This window comes from Mucor velutinosus (genome assembly GCF_035048745.1).
Source record: "Mucor velutinosus strain NIH1002 chromosome Unknown tig00001563, whole genome shotgun sequence".
Lineage (NCBI taxonomy): Eukaryota > Fungi > Mucoromycota > Mucoromycetes > Mucorales > Mucoraceae > Mucor > Mucor velutinosus.
This window is the reverse complement of record NW_027041904.1, coordinates 1905828-1923334: the sequence shown is the minus strand read 5'-3', so window position 1 is coordinate 1923334 and position 17507 is coordinate 1905828. Positions and strand designations below refer to the sequence as shown.

The 17507-nt window shown below is 41.5% G+C and overlaps 7 protein-coding genes across 7 annotated transcripts; 3 read left to right on the top strand and 4 right to left on the bottom strand.

The window, feature by feature from the left end:
• Nucleotide 1: 1 nt before the first annotated feature.
• On the bottom strand, nucleotides 2-3787 carry ATC70_009243 (Abhydrolase_2 domain-containing protein; the record flags this gene model as incomplete). Its single annotated transcript, XM_064828480.1, has 8 exons — nucleotides 2-233; nucleotides 288-458; nucleotides 509-1797; nucleotides 1847-2860; nucleotides 2919-3079; nucleotides 3143-3281; nucleotides 3356-3474; nucleotides 3526-3787. 8 exons carry the CDS (start codon nucleotides 3785-3787, stop codon nucleotides 2-4), a joined length of 3387 nt encoding a protein of 1128 aa, XP_064685682.1.
• A 259-nt stretch (nucleotides 3788-4046) lies between these two features.
• ATC70_009242 (uncharacterized protein) lies at nucleotides 4047-4756 on the bottom strand (the record flags this gene model as incomplete). The annotated part of the gene is made up of 5 exons (XM_064828479.1): nucleotides 4047-4055; nucleotides 4123-4256; nucleotides 4333-4417; nucleotides 4505-4597; nucleotides 4754-4756. The coding sequence occupies 5 exons, from the start codon at nucleotides 4754-4756 to the stop codon at nucleotides 4047-4049; spliced, it is 324 nt and encodes a 107-aa protein (XP_064685681.1).
• Nucleotides 4757-6830: 2074 nt separating this feature from the next.
• Nucleotides 6831-8043, top strand: ATC70_009241 (uncharacterized protein; the record flags this gene model as incomplete). The annotated part of the gene is made up of 3 exons (XM_064828478.1): nucleotides 6831-7724; nucleotides 7785-7898; nucleotides 7960-8043. 3 exons carry the CDS (start codon nucleotides 6831-6833, stop codon nucleotides 8041-8043), a joined length of 1092 nt encoding a protein of 363 aa, XP_064685680.1.
• A 103-nt stretch (nucleotides 8044-8146) lies between these two features.
• TPO5_3 (polyamine transporter tpo5) lies at nucleotides 8147-8928 on the top strand (the record flags this gene model as incomplete). The annotated part of the gene is made up of 4 exons (XM_064828477.1): nucleotides 8147-8279; nucleotides 8332-8468; nucleotides 8519-8674; nucleotides 8731-8928. The coding sequence occupies 4 exons, from the start codon at nucleotides 8147-8149 to the stop codon at nucleotides 8926-8928; spliced, it is 624 nt and encodes a 207-aa protein (XP_064685679.1).
• A 913-nt stretch (nucleotides 8929-9841) lies between these two features.
• Nucleotides 9842-11743, bottom strand: ATC70_009239 (uncharacterized protein; the record flags this gene model as incomplete). Its single annotated transcript, XM_064828476.1, has 1 exon — nucleotides 9842-11743. One exon carries the CDS (start codon nucleotides 11741-11743, stop codon nucleotides 9842-9844), a length of 1902 nt encoding a protein of 633 aa, XP_064685678.1.
• A 3043-nt stretch (nucleotides 11744-14786) lies between these two features.
• Nucleotides 14787-15961, top strand: ATC70_009238 (uncharacterized protein; the record flags this gene model as incomplete). The annotated part of the gene is made up of 4 exons (XM_064828475.1): nucleotides 14787-14815; nucleotides 14875-14880; nucleotides 14944-15134; nucleotides 15201-15961. The coding sequence occupies 4 exons, from the start codon at nucleotides 14787-14789 to the stop codon at nucleotides 15959-15961; spliced, it is 987 nt and encodes a 328-aa protein (XP_064685677.1).
• A 17-nt stretch (nucleotides 15962-15978) lies between these two features.
• On the bottom strand, nucleotides 15979-16782 carry MRS4_4 (Fe(2+) transporter; the record flags this gene model as incomplete). The annotated part of the gene is made up of 1 exon (XM_064828474.1): nucleotides 15979-16782. One exon carries the CDS (start codon nucleotides 16780-16782, stop codon nucleotides 15979-15981), a length of 804 nt encoding a protein of 267 aa, XP_064685676.1.
• Between the last annotated feature and the right edge of the window lie 725 nt (nucleotides 16783-17507).

The window sequence follows — 17507 nt, the reverse complement described above, 5'->3', positions numbered from 1 at the left end:
TTTATTGCAAGGCCAACTTTAATGTAATCACTTCAAAAGGCTTGATCTTAATCAATAAACCTCTGTGTAGTTGTCTTTCATGCTCTTGTTGCTGTAGTTCTAGTACATCTTCATCCAACACGCGTAAATTTGTACTGAATGTTCGGTCCAGCTTGGAGGAGCTGTTGATGGGTACCTCTTCTAAATCGTCCTCGAGAATGTTGCATTTAATGGCTTTTGTAATGACTTGTGAACTAGGGAAATGGTTAAACACTGTGTCATTTTAGAATGTAAAAAGATTGTTTTACCTTATTAACCTTGCTCTTGCATGGCCGCCATACGCCTCAAAGATTCTTACAATCACATCATTCGAGTCCTCTGCCTTTTTAATAGTATCCAGCACTACATTTGGAGCATTGTCTATCTTGAATTGAGGAAACGAGTGGCTGATTTCGTTAATCTTGCTTTTTGGTATCAGTCTATACACAACAATGAGTTTGTATTCAAGTACACACACATCTGAACCTACCTTGCTAGTAAAGGCGAGTTGAAATTATAGCCTTCTCGGACGACATCAGACTGCAAAAAGTGTTGCTCATGCGGATAGATGGCGTATTTGAATGAATGGTGCCCCACATCGCAATTGGAATCGGGTGCTTTTGGTGATCGCAACAAGGACAATCTCAACACGTTTCGATGTGCTGAATAGCCATATTTGCAGTCATTCAACAGTGCCACGCCATAGCCAAATTCAGACATGTCCGCAAACTTTTGAGCCACCACTTCAAATTTGGCACTTTCCCAGCTCGTGTTGTAATGCGTAGGTCTTTGCACATGTCCATACTGACACTCGTAACTCACATTGTCCGCCAAGATATCCCATGCAAATTCCACCTTGAGAAACTGTCTGTTCTCGTTCCAATCCACCTCTGTTTCGAAATCTAGGCGACGTGAAACGGCAGACAGGACCACAATTTGTCGTAGTCGACTTGTCTTGGACAGCTTCTTTTCAATCAGCAGCGACGCTCTTAATGGACCTTGTTCCAATATCTGTACAGACCCCTCTTTGATGGTTTTGAACTTTTCCAAGTGATAGATTTCAACATCCCAAGCGTCCCAAAACAGCGGAATATCCTCGTACATGCGAAAGACATTACCTCTTTCCTGTGGTTTGATCAGCTCTCGTTCAACGGCCTTGTCAAACATCTGAATCAAATGGCCAGACTTGTCAAAGGTAACTGTAATGTACTGGTTTTCCATTACCACATTGTTCATGCGATCCGTGTGTACCTTGACTGGTTCTACTTCCAACATGGCATCATCGAATTCAATGCCTGTCGCACTGCTTGCGGCTACATGAGCGATCACATAACCCGTGCGCCCGAATGCTGAGTATTGTTTCAAGTTGATATCGTCCTCCAGCGGCACTTCTAATATCGCATGTCTCTCCCATGGTAATGTGTTGATCACAGCCAATGCCTTTTCTCCGGTCAATGGACCTTCCTTTTCACTGCGGAATAGCGTGGTCAGTAGATCAGACCGCATCTGTCTGCCCAAGACATCTACTTTGGTGTACATTTGCAGACAATCTTCATAGACCATTTCAATGGCAGAGCCAGACATCACATCGTGAAATTGAGGTAGGCAGATTAGTTTCCAAAACTCGTCAAATTCATTTTTGGGGTATTGGAATTCGGGAAACTTGATCATGGCAAATGTGGCCAGCATCTCGATATCACGAAGTAGGAACTCGCAGGTTCGATTGAGTTTCTTGCAGAAAGATTGAGTGGTATAAATGCCTCTATGCAATTCAAAATACTAGGCTTGACATGAGTATGCAGTTCTTCAGCAAGGTACCATTATTTACCAATTCACCCTTCCATGAAGGCAGTGCTGTAGTCGTTTGTTCAATCTTCTGGTAGAAATCAGTCGGCAAGGCCATCTCTGTTTTGGGTAGTCCATCCACATTTTTCATTCTGCGTAATCGCTCAATCATGCTTGCCAGGGGTCCTCCTCCTCCATCACCGTTGCCGTACACCAGCAGACTTGTATTGGAGTACACTTTGTCTCGATGGTTCTTGACGCTTCTCACTAGTTCCTCTGGCGTGCACTGAGCATTGTAGGTCTCTGAGGGTGCCATGTGTGTCAGCGATTTTGTGCCATCCAAGCCAATCCACCAAAACGTTGTTAGTGGAAACTTGTTGACGTTGTTCCAGGAGAGTTTTTGTGTGAAAAAGTACTTCATGTCAGCCAAGTACATCAATTGCGGTAACTGAGACGAATAGCCAAACGAATCAGGCAGCCAAAAGACCTTGCATCGTTTGCCAAAGTTCTGCTCAAAAAAGCGTTGCCCCAGCAAGAACTGCCTGCACAGCGATTCACCTGAGGGCATGTTGGTATCCATCTCGACCCACGTACCACCTGTAGGCAGGAATTGTCCTACCGTCACTTTTTCCATGATCCTTTCCCATAATGGCAAATAGCGATCTTTGACCCATTGAAATTGCTGTGCTTGTGAACAAATGAACTTGTACTCGGGATATCTGTCCATCAGGTTGATCTGAGATGACCAACTGCGAGCCGCCTTTCGTATCGTTTCGTCAAATGGCCAAAGCCACGCTGTATCAATATGGCAATGTCCAATCGCATAAATTTCATGCTGTGCGTCTCCATTCTTTGACTGTAAGAATTCGTTGGCAATCTCTAATCCTTGCACGATGGAGCTGTCATCGCCAGGGCTGAATGCATTGATGATGCGATTGGCTGTGAAAAGTGCTTGTGATCCACGGAGAGAATCTTCTGGTAAATCCTTTGCCATACCCAATATAATCTGAAAATCATACAGCAGATCCCAGGCAATCTTGTTGGGTACCGCCAAGTCCTACGTGTACACAACTGTCAGCCCCAATAGGCTCCTTCCATCCACTCCATTTACTCACCACTTGATTTAGGTTGAAGAATCGGTTGGGATCAGGTGCGCCAATAAGCCCATTTCCTGCGCCAAACATGCCATTACAGGCCATTTCAATATAGAACTGAATGATCTCTCCTCCCTCTGCATTGGTTGTCAATATGTATTCATGGCGAGCATCACTGCCAGCTACACAATGTAGTTTGTGAGATAGTGCCCCTTTTTTTTTTACGGCGCTGTAAATTTCGTTACCTCCTCCTGTCAAACCCTGCAACGGCGCTCCTTCCATACTCCAGATCATAGCTTCGTTATCCGCATTCCATATAAATTGCACTTCTTCTCCAACAAACTCGTTTGGGATCCTCAATTGAACGTGAAACCAGTGTGTAGACTATGCTTGCATAAACATACTTGACATTAGAAAATCAAAAAAAAAAAAAAAACCTCAAATTTTAGCTGACATACCCATGAAGGACCAAACCATTCTCCAAGTCGTGTTGGCCTGAACTCTTGTTGAACGGCTTGCTGAAATGGGATTCGCTTGAGATCAGGCACGCTATAGACCAGCAATGAAATGTACTCCTCTAGGCAATGTGTTAATGCCCTGCTCTGTTCGTCCTATTACTACACCTTACCTGAGTTTGTGCGAGCCTTGTACAGCTGAGAAAGCAGATTGACATCGTTGCCATTTGCACCCCCACTGGTAAAGTTGGAGCATCTATCAATGGTTATGCTTCGAATGAGCTTGGGATGGTCTAGTACGTGTGGTTGTTGCTGTTGCTGCTGTGGTTGCTGGAAGTACTGTGGAGACGCTATAAAGGACGGCCTCACATGGCCCGTTGTCGTTGGTGATGCTCCATCGTCTGAACTAAATTGAAACTGACTCAACAAATCCATAATTTGTTATGGTGCAAAAAGAAAAGGGAAAGGAAAAGAGCAGAAATGGTCGCAAACTCAGTCTTATATACAAAATAGCCATCTCTCTTTTATATTTTTCGAGATGGATGAATGATGAGAAAAAGCAGCGAGATTTCACACACACACAGAAAAAAAAAAACGCATACACTTGTATTTCATGAAAAAAAAGAAACATTTATTTTAGATGAAAACCTTCCTTTTTATCGAAAAAAAAAACATAGTATTGACACTATTGAATTTAAGCCTTCTACACGTTACAAATGCACACAGTGTCAGTTAATTCGCACTCTATCCGATATTTTCTAGTTGCGTACCTTCTGGAATCTGAATCTAGGAGGAGGAAGACGGTTGCGACGGTCGACAGCGGAACGAACACGGACAACACGAGCGTGAATAGCACAAGAAATACAGTAGTGGAGCTTGACGTACAACTTGGGGATAGTGTATTCTATTGATTATTGCGACATGTCAATACTCACAATGTAACGTTCTTCTCCATGTCCATTCTCCCAAATCAGACTTACCCTCGTAGATGGAGGCTTCTTGAAGATCACGGACGGCAGCAGCCTCTACCATGTTACGGATGGTGAAACGCTTGATAGCCTTATCCTACAATACGCACAATAATTTCAAATCAATACACACTGTTGCTATTGCTGTATAGTTGTCCTCGATCTCTCTCCCTCTTTTTCGTACCTTGGGGACACAACGGTAACAGTTGATACAACGAACGACCTTGTTGTGGCCACGTCCGTGCTTGTTACGTCCATTGTTTCTTCTCTTACAAGTCTAAACAAAAAAAAACAAGAGGTTTATTAGTGGATGTCGTTGCTTTGGTGGTGGTCCAGTATATGAGTGGTGATGTGTGATGTGTGATGTATCATGGATGTGTATTTGTATGTTTGTGTGCGTTTATGTTCAGATGGATGTGTTTGGATGCTTTACCATGATGGATGGATGTCCCGCTTAATTGAAGGGTTTTTGAAAGGAGGTTTTAATCGCTTGCTGGTCCTCCATAGTCTTTTGATTCTAACATTTCCTCCTCCTCTCCCCCCCCCCCCCATTCAGTTGTTCAATAAACTTTGGGCTCCCCCCCCCCCACCCCTCCACTTACTGGCATGAAATTTGTCCGGTGTGGCTTATTGACGTCCCCGAGAATCAGAACCAGAGCATGATTTGTCTATCATTATGAATAGCTAAATCGACCTAAACGTAATAAAAAAAGATTTCACATCAATGAGCAGTTAGTTGTTTCTATCTATTCAATGAAGTATAGCTGAGTATAGTGTAAATCGACTTTTTGACATTGCATTTGACAGATAGCTCCATCTCTAGTTGAGCTTCCGTCGACGTGGGCCCGCTTAACTGCATGTATACAAAGACCATCATAGAGCATAAAAAGTATTACTGGCTGACTTGGGCAACTAATAATGGCAGTTAGTTGGCTCTTGTTGTCTTTAAGGTATATTTTTAGGGTAACCGTATTTGATTGGATTCGAAAGCCATTTGATCTGAATGAAATGTTGGCATCAGGGTTCGCATTTGGAATGAAGAACTTGCCACAATGAAATCGATAAAATATAAAGGTTACCTACAAATCAGCTTAAAACAATATCCAAGTTATTACACTTGCTTTTTATCTCGCAATTCCCTTCTCATTAGCTTCAAAAGTATCTAATATATTCTTGATTCCATAAAACATTGATATATTCAGCAGCTGCTAAAATCAGTTCAAATTCCGGTTGACTCATTCTCCAGATTGGCCAGTTTTTGTTGCAAATCGACTCAGTCCCTCTATTTTGAGGAATTCGACTATATAGATTTTGATGATCATCTCATGTTTTCCTAAGCTTTCTTGGAGTACTTTTCAAGGCGCATCCAATGGTGTTATTTAAAGGAAGAGTTTTGAATAAACTTATCGAGCAATTTTAGAAAACATGAAATGAGGTTTATGGCCGAAATGTCAAAATCTTGCATATGAAAACCTCATAAAAGTGATTTCAGAAGTTGCCCTGGATCGAGAGAAATATTTTGATTCAATATACACCATAGCTAAAGTCTTCATTTTTTGGGTCAAAAACGCGATCGTTTAATTTTCGATGAAAGCCATGAGGTGCCCCTCATGGTTTTTGAAGGGTTTTCAACGATCCCAAAAAAAAGTTGAGTAAAGGTGTTAGAAAGTAAGTACAGACCAAGAGCAATTGTTTTGTATCATTTGGACGACATAATGCAGCCTATGAAAGCAGAAATCAGCAATTAAAGATTGCCAGATATTGGTGTGATCTGACGTACTATTGGAAAGTTTGAGCCTATTTGGATATTATATCCATAGATAATAGCTTTTCGTTGTTCTTGTTGAAATGCCCAAAGCTCATTTGACGATTCTGATTGGATTCTGCATGAATTCAGGAGCTTGAGCAATGCCACAAGATACTCTTCTGATTTAAGCAAGACTCAGTTGAAAACAAATAGTTACATACAGGTCGCGTTCTCATGCAAGACTATTTTACATGGTGAACAGTTGGTGCTTTGGGGTCAATTACATCATGTGGGCATGAAAAAGGGGAAGCCATTTTCGCTCATTCCGATAGTGAAAATTTGCATCCAGCAAGCAACCCCCCCCCCCGAGCTTCGATCTTGTATACTACAGAGCAATCTGATTGTGTCCCTTCTACGCGATCCTTAAAATCCAGCGAAATCAACATTGCTGCTTGCAGTGCTTTTTGTTTCAGATGTAAGAAACTGCATGCAATGACAAACTTGCATGAAATATATACAGCGCAACATGTGGACATGCAAAGAAGTGGCCCCTTGATTTAGAGTAATTCATAAGGACAGCTATGGCCTATCTCTATGTTGATCTGTGTTGCCCAAATGATTCAAACAGTTGATCCAATTTGTTTTGTAATGTGGTGGCACCATAAAAACGTAGTCATCCAGATTTCTAATGTTGCAAATAGAAAAAAAAAAAAGCTCCTATAGTGAATTACAACTTCTTTCCAACATATAAACTACAACAAAAATGAATGCTCTGGTGGCGCTATTGCATTTCTGTGAAGTGCATGGTCCTTGTGTAGTGTATTGCACTCAAACAATACACACAAATTCGCCTTCTTTGAATGAGAACGACCTGTGTGGCAGCGATAGTAACCTATCCACTTCTCCTATACCCATACTACCATCAAAATACCCTGCAGCACTGCAACAAGCATCCTCCGTGTCCACAACATACTCTTCATCATCGCTTCGTAAGAATTCAGTATCATCTCTCAACACTACCACGAATATACCTGGATTAGGTGCACCATCAGCAATGGCAACGACACCCACATCCATAGGAACCATAGGCACAGCACCCAGCACAACATGTGCAGCCTGTACAGCCCAACTACCCCTCATCAATAATGGCACAAGCATCACAGAAGCGAAGCACTTAGTCACCACAGACGATGATGACCCTACTATCCAATACATTGGTACAAGCAAATCACCACAGCAACCACACCTGTATAAAGCTGTACGTCTAGCATGCGTGCGTAGCCTGACAGCCGAGTTTTGTCAAGGCCGTGATGGGCCAGTATTGTTTGGAGATGATGAAAATGGACATGTCATGAGCTACATGTTTAAGCTCCGTGATGCTCAAGCTCGAGGAGAAGCTCGCTTCTATGCGCTCATGATGCTGATGACAGACCGAGTATATCTAGTGAGCTGTTGGCCGTTACTAGTCAGCGCATTTCGATCCATGGCATTGAATTTGCAAGAAAGAGCCAACATGGTGTTTCAACGAGAGAAAGATGGCATGCGCCAGATCACACATAATAGCAGAAGAGCGCCGGCCATGACATCACAAGACCAGTTTTATAGAAGAAGAAGTAATACAGCATTGAGATCCCTAGTGGATCTGCTAGGCATCAAAGTACGAGTGTTCTGTTGAAAAGAGAAAGTGCTGTTTTGCTCATCCCAATGTTGTTTACAGGATATTTATGCACAGATTCAAGCACAGTTTAGTTACACATTGAAATTAGCCTCAAGAAAACGGATGGAAAAGTTGACATTAGGCAGAAGAGAAAGTGCTCTGTACCAAAAGCTGGTGAGTTGGTTGACGGAAATACAAATGCTCTGTTGATGCTGATATCGCTTGATTTATGCAGAAAGCAGAATACGAAGCAAAGAAGAAATCAAACGACAATAGTGAACCAGCGTCACAAAACGCACCATCATCAAATGATCTATGATGGAATTCAATGGGAGCCTCATCCTTATCAGATCCTTTTTAGTTTTTTCCATCATTCCCACTCTCTCTCTCTCTCTCTCTCACACACACACACACACTTATAAATGAAATCCTTGTTGTTTTGCATTCTATGTCACCTTCTTGTTGCTATTGCATGGTGTAAAGAAGATCAAGCTCATACTCTCCAATCTATTGAAGCAGCAGCAAAGTTGACCCGCAAGATAGTGTCCGATGCAGGCACGTTATTGATGTAAACGTAGTAACAAGGGGCTAATCACAGAAAATATAGGCCGTGGACACATCTTGACCTTGATGGACGAATCCGTATCCAAGGAATTTGCTGGATATCCCTTTGGCATTATGGAATACTACAGTGACAAGTGTACTCCCAATGGCAACCTACTCTTGTTCATGTCTGATTTGCAGGTGAGTCTTGAATTGGCAGAGTATAGTAATGCACACCAACATTGCCCCAGATGAGTGCTCGAAATATGCATAAAAATACTGAAAAAGTCGCATTCACCATCACTGCTCTCCATGATTATAACCCTGGTTGGAACAATCATTCAACTCCTGTTCAACAACCACGCTTCACCATGTTTGGCAACATTGAAAGAGTGCCAGAGTCCAAGGTATGTGCAGTTGGTTTGGGCGTTCATACATCATACTCAGGGTAATATACACCTAGACTGAAATTGCCATGGATTGCTTTACAAAGACTCACGCAGAAGCTAAACCATGGAAGTCTTTTCACGACTTTAATTTTTATGAATTTCACGTCAAGGGCATCTATTATGTTGGTGGTTTTGGCGGCTTAAACTACATTGGATGGATTCCGCTAGATCTGTATCAAACTGCAGGATTTGGTAGATTAGTGGAGCAATAATATGCTGCTCTGCACTGTCTTTAAGTTTTCTTGCACTATCTTATCAATGAATAAAATCATTATGCATTTTAAAGAAACTCAATTTGATATGAGATTCGCTCCAGATTTCGTCTTGAACTGCTACTTATCAAGCGAGAAACGCCAATGAACAAATTATCCTAGTGGATTTGACTCTTTTACGACTTTCTATGCTTGTGTCAATGGGAACCGTCCATGCTTAAGCGTACATTATACATGCATTGCCTCATATTACTAGAAAATATGTAAAATTTGGATGGATTTGAGTCGTGATTTCTCGTGACACAGGCAATTCTAGACACTCAGAATAGCTTTAAACGATTGCTCTTGTCCATCACTTACTTTCTAATACCTTTGCTCAACTTTTTTTGGGATCGCCGAAAACCCTTCAAAAATCATGAGGGGTACCTCATGGTTTTCGTCGAAAATTAAACGATCGCGTTTTTGACCCAAAAAATGAACACTTTTACTATGACACATATTACTTCAAAATGTCTGTATCGACCCAAAGCAACCCCTAAAAACTTTTTTTGTAAAACCTTTAAATGTAAAATCTCGACATATTTGCCAAAAACCTCATTTTATATTTTTCAATTTTACTCAATAAGCATGTGTAAAAATCTATAACTACTAGCACCATTGGATGCAGCTTGAAACGTACTGTAAGAAAGCTTAGGGGCTACAGGATGATTATTAAAGCTTGTATAGTCGAATCTTGCAAAATAGATGATTTTTTTTTTTTTAAATTTTGTTTATTGATTGAGCCGCGTACACTAGGAGTACTGGGTCGAAGTGAAGAGGCGGGTGCAATTAAAAAAGAGATAATAAAAAGAAGGTGAAATATTAACTAAACTAAACTAAACTAAACTAAGCAGAACTATCGAAACTATCAAAACTACAAGAGGGAATGGATATGATCCTCATCCACTGTCTGGCGAACAGTGGAGCGGACATTCACCAGAATCGCCTCAGGGACAAGGATGATGTTGTCAAAAACAAAGCGCATATGGGCTAGCCATATTTGAGACAGGGTGATAAGTAGGATTCTGTAAGGATAGATGCCTTTGACTTGGGAGTACCAGATATCCGAAAAGTCCAGGGACAGAAGAGCCTCTTTGATGTCAGTGATGGACGTCGTGGGCCATAGGAATTCAAAAATGACGCCTAGCCATACCTTTTCTTTGGATGGACAGTCAAAGAGCAGGTGGCTGGCAGTTTCATTGGGAGACAAGCAGACAGGACAATTGTGAGACTCGAAGACTCCAGGCATCATGTAGTGTAACCTGCTTCGAGAAGGGATACAGCCTGTGATGAGCCGGTATATCACATTACGTTGAATGTAGGTAAGAGACAGGGACCAAAAGAATTTCCAATGAGAAGCTGAGACATTCTGCAAGGCCAAGGGTTGTTCCATCGACGACAGCACGGACAGACGAAATGTTTTGGCCGAAGCCTGAGCATTTCCAAGGGGTTGGCCATCGTGTAGACAAAATTGATGCACTAGAGGCGCAAAGGAGACCTCAGAATCAACCAGGGGAGCAGGACTACACACTGGATGGAAGTAGGGTTGAAATTTCAGCTGGGCAGACGCAAGGCCTTTGAACACTGTAGAAGGAGCACGTTTCCAATTGAGGAGGGAAGGGTCACGAGTATCTTTCCAATGAACAAAGTTGAGCCGAGCATCATATTGAAACACATCAGAAACCATCATCGCTTTGACTCGACGAGGAACCACCAGTGAAGAGGATGGAGGGACATAGAAGGCAGCCTGTAGTGGGAGAGCCATGGCAGTAGCAGTATTGATCCGAGCAACTTCATACGACTTGGGAAGATAGTCGACTGCACGATATAACATATCGACAGTTCCCGTGCGCTGTGTTTTCAAACCCTGATTGCGACGAGCAAAGGGGAAGAGGAGCGGAATATGGTGATACTGGTATCCATTCATGTTGCGTAGATGGTAACTGAGAAGGTAGGACACCGGGTGGGCATCAATGACAGATTGATCATATACCAGCAACGGATGTAGCCAACGAAAATACAGAGCCGAAGCTTGAGTTTGGATGTCGACAACACCCAGTCCACCTTTGTCTTTTGGGAGAATCCATGTTTTCCAAGGAATGACAGGGAAAATGTTCTTTCTCAAGAAAAGAATTGCCAGTGACCGCAGCTGCTTGACATCGGGCTGGGTGAGAGGAGTAACACGTAGAACGTACCATAACTTGGACAGAAGCAGAGAATTCAGCACAGTGGCCTTTCCAACAACTGACAGGGATCGGACAGAGTGGATCTGGATGGCCGTCTTGATCTTGGTTGTCAGTGCACCCATAAAGTTGACCCGCTGGATCCTGCTTTGTACGAGAGGAAATCCAAGATATATCAAAGGTTCATCATCTTCCACAGAATGCAGATGGGTGATGTGGGCATGCGATAACGGAACTTGCCAAATGTCCCATGTATCCCGACCAGACACCGAAAAGGCTTGCACCTTGTCATAGTTGAATTTGGCGTTGGAAGCAGCACAATAGCGAGACATATGAAGTTGTAAGCGAGACAGGTCCTGTGCGTCATGGACAAATACCAAAGCATCGTCCGCATAACACAATAACTTGGTAGTAGCAGTACCCATCGTGTATCCGTGAAATTGACGATCATGCAAGATTGCCAGTAAAAAGGGTTCGAAGGCCAGGTTGTACAGGATAGGCGAGAGAGGATCTCCTTGCTTGAGTCCACGCAGCTTGGCAACCTCTGTTGACATATGGCCATTCAGATTAATCCGTATGAGATTGTCGCCCATCAGTTTGTATATGCACTTGATGAGGGGACGCAAAATAGATGAATCAAGTCGACTTTGAAGAGAATCTGTCCAATCTGGAGCAAAGCGAAAACGGAGCTTTAAATGGCTTTCGGCTGGTAGCTGGCAAAAGCATTTATGAAAGCAACCTCTGGTTTTAGAGCTTAGCTTATAAAAAGGCGATTACGATTTGAGTTAGCATTGCTTACTTTTCTCTCACGGATCTATATATTTCTTGAATTCAAGAAGTTTGATCCAGCGCTTTGTTCTCGAAATTGCTGCTTCCAGGGCACATGAACGCATGAATGCGTCAATGCCTTGGTCGAGGAGATTTTACGAGGTTACCTCAAGCAGTGAGCTGACGTTTACTTTAGCTAAATGGTGTCTTATTGTATAGGGAGACAGTTACGAGGAAGTTTCTTTTAGAAACCGTAGCTACTATGATATTTTGCTGTAATAAGTTATTACCAAGATCACCAAATCTGATGTATATTTGCCACTAGCCAATTTATCTTGCTACGCTCGATGTCGGCGTCGCCCTGTTGGCTCTCACCAAAGATATTGTAAATCAGATATTATAATATTATGGCATATCAAGTAGATTTAAACAACCAATTATTAGTTAGTAAAAGAAAGGTTATATCAGAGTCAGGAGGAGGAGAGGAGGGATCTCCTTCAGCATCCTTTTTTTTACGCTGATATCAAACGAAGCCTATTATTGGGACAATGTGAAAGGAAATCCAAGTTTTATGCAGCATTTGTACATCACAATCGCCATTTTCTGATAGTAGAATTGCCATACCATTCATTGCTGCTAATGCTCTAAATAAGATGGCGACATAAAGCTGGTCATAAGTAAATACACGATTTGTGTAAGTTCTACAGCGACTTTTTTGAGATATTGTCATTGTAAAAGACACCTTCATGCTGCAAATCTCCCCAGAACAGTATTTTGGCTAATCAATTGTCCTTTCAATTATAAGGTCCTCATTTAATCAATATCACAATCATTATTGTCATTACCAGAAAAGCATTTAGGACAGCTAGCAGTAACGCTGCTGCCAAAATTGATTCAAACTCAGATTAATTTTTATGTTCAAGATTGGACAGATTTGACTTTCTTCGACTTCTTTAATTTATTTTGAGATATTCGACTATATAAATCGTGATGATCACCCTACGCTTCCTAATACATGCCCCTGGTGGTAGGGCAAAGTGGTAGAACTCCCGTATGCCAACGGAAGGATCCCCGGTTCAAATCCTAGTGAACGCAAGTTGTTTGGTTTTTTGACGTAGTACTGATGTCCTCGTTTGGTGTTTTGTACTCTTATCCATTATCTATATTTTGACGATTTCCGCAAGAATGTACTGGCTCTAGGAGTCGCACCTCATTAGTAGTAGATTTCTTTCCCAACTTAATTCAAAAATATCTTATTCCCCTTCATTGCAGACATTGGGTCCACCAACAGTCTTTTCTATCTCTCAGTATGACATTTAAAGGACTTTAAATAAAACCTGGAGCTCGTCTCCCCTACAAAAAAACGCTTCCTAATACATCCTTGAAGTACCTTTCAAGGCGCTTCCAATGGTGCTAATTGTAACAAGTGTTTTGACTGAACTTATTGAGCAACTTAATAAAATTTAAAATGTGGTTTTTAGCGAAGGTAGCCATAATTTGCATATGAAAGCCTCATAAAAGCAGTTTCAGAGGTTGCTTTGGATCGAGAGAAACATTTTGATTCAGTATATACCATAGTAAAAATCTTTATTTTCAAGGTGAAAAATGCGATCGTTTGATTTTCGATGAAAACTATGAGGTACCCCTCATGGTTTTTGGTCAATTTTTGGCCATGTTTTTTGGGTCTTCAAAAAGTTGAGCAAAGGTGTCATGGAATTACTACTACTCAAGTACAATTGTTTGGCGTTATTCCGGTGGCTCAGAAAGATCTACGTATCAAGATATGAAGGCTTGAAAACTGTCCAATTTAGTTGTATTTCTGCTTTATGGCTTTTATTTAGACGGCATAAATCACATCTTTGATAGCTGAAGTCTTCTGGAAAGGCAGCTCTGCAGTCTATGCAACTTCTAATTCGAATAAGAGGCAAATTGATTTTGGTAAGACTAATTCATGCAAATTTTGATACATTATGTTGTTGGTAAGCTTGGTAACAATGGAAATGAGTAACCGAATTTGCTGCTTGAACATTATGGTTCTACACCTTTGCTTGGTTACGGTAAAATCCATCAAGGCTAATATTACCAAATGTTGAATTAGATGCAATCTCGCTACGCTTGTATATATATAATGACAACATTGCCATGGAAAAGATTAGTGTTTTATTGGGTTTTGCTGATAGTTCCTTACTATCAAAATTGCTAAAGCTATAAAAGAGATTAAGATTAAAGAAATATTAGGAGAGAACCAGAAAACAAAATGCTTCTAAGAGTATCTCTTGACAATCCAATGGCACCAATATCAACTATCTCAACATAGCGTCAGTATTACAATGAATCAAAGATGACACATACTTTCTTAGTATCAGCTGCCATCATTTCTTGTTAATAAAACAGCAATTCTTAGTTGACATTTGATACATCAGGAGCTGTGGGGTTTCTTTAAAATATCAAATTGAGAGTATGTCAAATGCTTCAGGAGCAAAAGCGAAACTGATCTGCTGGAGACGGAGATTAAAAGTTGCTCATGATTACATTTTGACATTTAGTCCATCCTTGCAGAGTGATATAGTGCTGTTTACTGCTTTTAACAAACTAGCATAGTGCTTTCAAACCAATGCTTGGCAGGTGGGATACAAGAGGACAACTTTTGTCTGTGGAAAGTTGCAAGCAAAGGACATCAAAAATGAATACATGTAGATCCATGTCGCTTCCATGTTGTTCGTGACTACTTGAAAACTTCCATGATTTTCTACAATTTGGTTGTTGTAGTAATATATAAACCATCCTTCTCGCGTTTTCCAAATTCTTCTTTTTTTTTTTCCTTTCAAACAAGTCATTGATTAGAAAGCATCCATCTCCAAACGAAAAATGTCCAACTGGAAGAACGTCAACAACTGGTGAGTCTCATGCTCTTTTCTAGATGATGTTTACATTCAAAAACTAACCTTCATCCTAGGCATTGGTAACACTCGATCTCGACATGTATGCAACCCTGTAGACACTCATTGCCATTCTCTGTTTTTAGGGTCAATAAGAACTGCTTGAAATGGGCTCAAGCATGGTTCTCGGAGCAATTGGTGGGTCTTGAAGCCGAGAAAGATGGCAACAAGGCTCGTATCTCCAAAATGGTAGATTGCTCTGGTGATGTTGATTTGAACCAAAGAAAGGGGAAGATCATTACCATTTACGATGTCGTTTTGAAGCTCAATTGGGAAGGTATGAACAAACGCATAGACATGTTGGCATGTTCATACTGGCAGGGCTGACATGACATTGCTGTAGGTACTCTTGCTGATGGCACTGACGTTACCGGATCTATCAACATCCCCGAAATTGCTCATGATACTGATTCGGATGACTATGTATTTGAGATTTCCATCAACGATGATAACAATGCCAAATCCGTCATCAAGCCTGTCATTCGTAAGGAACTTACTCCTCTTTTAATCAAGAAGTTTGAGGCATTCTCTGCTGCCATGATCAAGGAAAACTGCGAGGATGTCTATATTGAATCTGGAAAGATGGGACAAGCTACACCTCCTCGTTTAGCTAGCCCTGCTGCTGCTCATGCCACGACTGCCAGCAACACTACTTGCACCAGCACATCTGCTCCTGCACCCAGCGCCACACCCAAGAAAGTCAACACGACCAGCTTGAGCGACAAAGAGGAATTCCAGACATCAGCACATGAATTGTACGAAACCCTGACAGATGCTCAACGTGCTTCTATTTGGACCCGTGGCCATGTAAAGTTAACACAGCAAGTTGGATCTACATACGAATTCTTCAACGGCAATGTCACTGGTGAAATGTTGGAATTGATCCCTGACAAGAAGATTGTGCAAACCTGGCGTTTGAGATCATGGCCTGCTGAGCATTATTCAAAGGTGACAATGGAATTAGAGCAAGGCAGTGATTCTGTTACACTCAAGATTTCACAAACTGGCATCCCTGTGGGCGAGGAAGAGATTGTTCAAAAGAATTGGTCTGGTTATTATTGGAGAGCTATCAAGGGTTCTTTTGGTTATGGTGCTAATTTTTAACAAATAAAGTTTTGGATTTATTGTAATAGCTGATGGTTGTAGACAATGTAGAGTTTATGTCCGTCACGATAAATATGTTTGGCATGCACCAACAGTGGTATCAATGGCTGATACTTTATCCACTGCACTAGATGGAACACCAACAGTCTATCATTGATGGCGTAGAGCGTATCATTGTTCCTGCTGTGCTGCTGCTGCTTGTAAGGGGGGAATGTGATGTGAAATCCATGCTGATGCGAAGACATTACAATTAATTTTAATACAGCTTTCTTCTCTCCTGACAGCAGGTCGCGTGCTGCATACAAATAAGGCGAGAGCAATGTTCTCGAAACTACGATCGTATGTAAAATGTAGGTACGAGTAAGGAATCCCAAAAACCCATTGTATCTTTTCTGGACATGCTGGATCGTCGGTAGCTGGTTCTTTTTAGTGGGTGGAGAAGGGGATGCTCGAGGGGAAGAGGGAGAGATAGGAGGACTGGCATGAGAGGAAGCGATGGGAGGAAACGATCTGCTAACATGATTTGGTAACGTAGGTAGCTCCACCGCCGAATCAAAGCTAGTATAAATGTACAGTGGTGGCAGTGGTTTTTTAGATATAGATGTGTGTTTTGGTAGGATGAACGGTAGTGCCTTATCTGAAAGAAAAGTGAGTACCGCTGCTCGCACATTATGAAGCGGCACATTACCACAATCGTATGCGGCGTGATTGTCATCGTAGTATGCAATTATCGTTTCTGTAGGTGACTGAATGTCTTGATCAGCATCACCATCATCATTGTCCTTCGCTGCTGCTGCTGCTGTTACTAACGCAACAACCATTTTGTAATTAAAATTGACTGGCAAATACGGATGTATTCTTGCACTGCGTGTACCTTACATTGAATGAAATTCATGCGATCTCGTCTTAATTTTTCAATCTTGATATGAAGGCGCTGTGCTATTGAAACCACCTTTTTGTACTGATCTCTATTTTTCATGCTGTTTGCGTCCAATGCATGGATCAGTGATACGAATGGACAGCTCATGTTGGATAGAGAAAGAAGCTGAAAGAAAGAAAAACAAAAGCACAGATTTGCCTCTAAGAATTGCAAGCAAAGTCTCATTTTGCATCAGGAGCATGCAAAAAGGAGATGTTCTTTCGTCGCATTCTGTAGCAAATTGATGATGTAGGTGTGCCCCTCCTTTACCATTCTACTCAAATTGAGGAAACCAGTGTTTACCGTGGCCTCTCTCTCTTTTTTTTAGGGCAGCAAAAGGAGAGGTGGCCTATCCATGTTTATCCTTGGCAATTCATAGAGATCAATTGTAATTTTTGAATTTTATTTACATGATGAAAAAATGGCCGATTTGTTGGATCAAGGCAGAAAGGGATGGAAGGGGTAGCATAAATGTGCGTACGATAAGAAAAGCGTAAAATGACATGTGAGGCATAAGATGAGACATAAGAGAAAAGTGCATAAAAGAGAACCGTGACATAGAGACCATATAAAGATATTAAAGCGAGTGTAATGGGACAACAAACAGGAGATGTGCTCACACACACA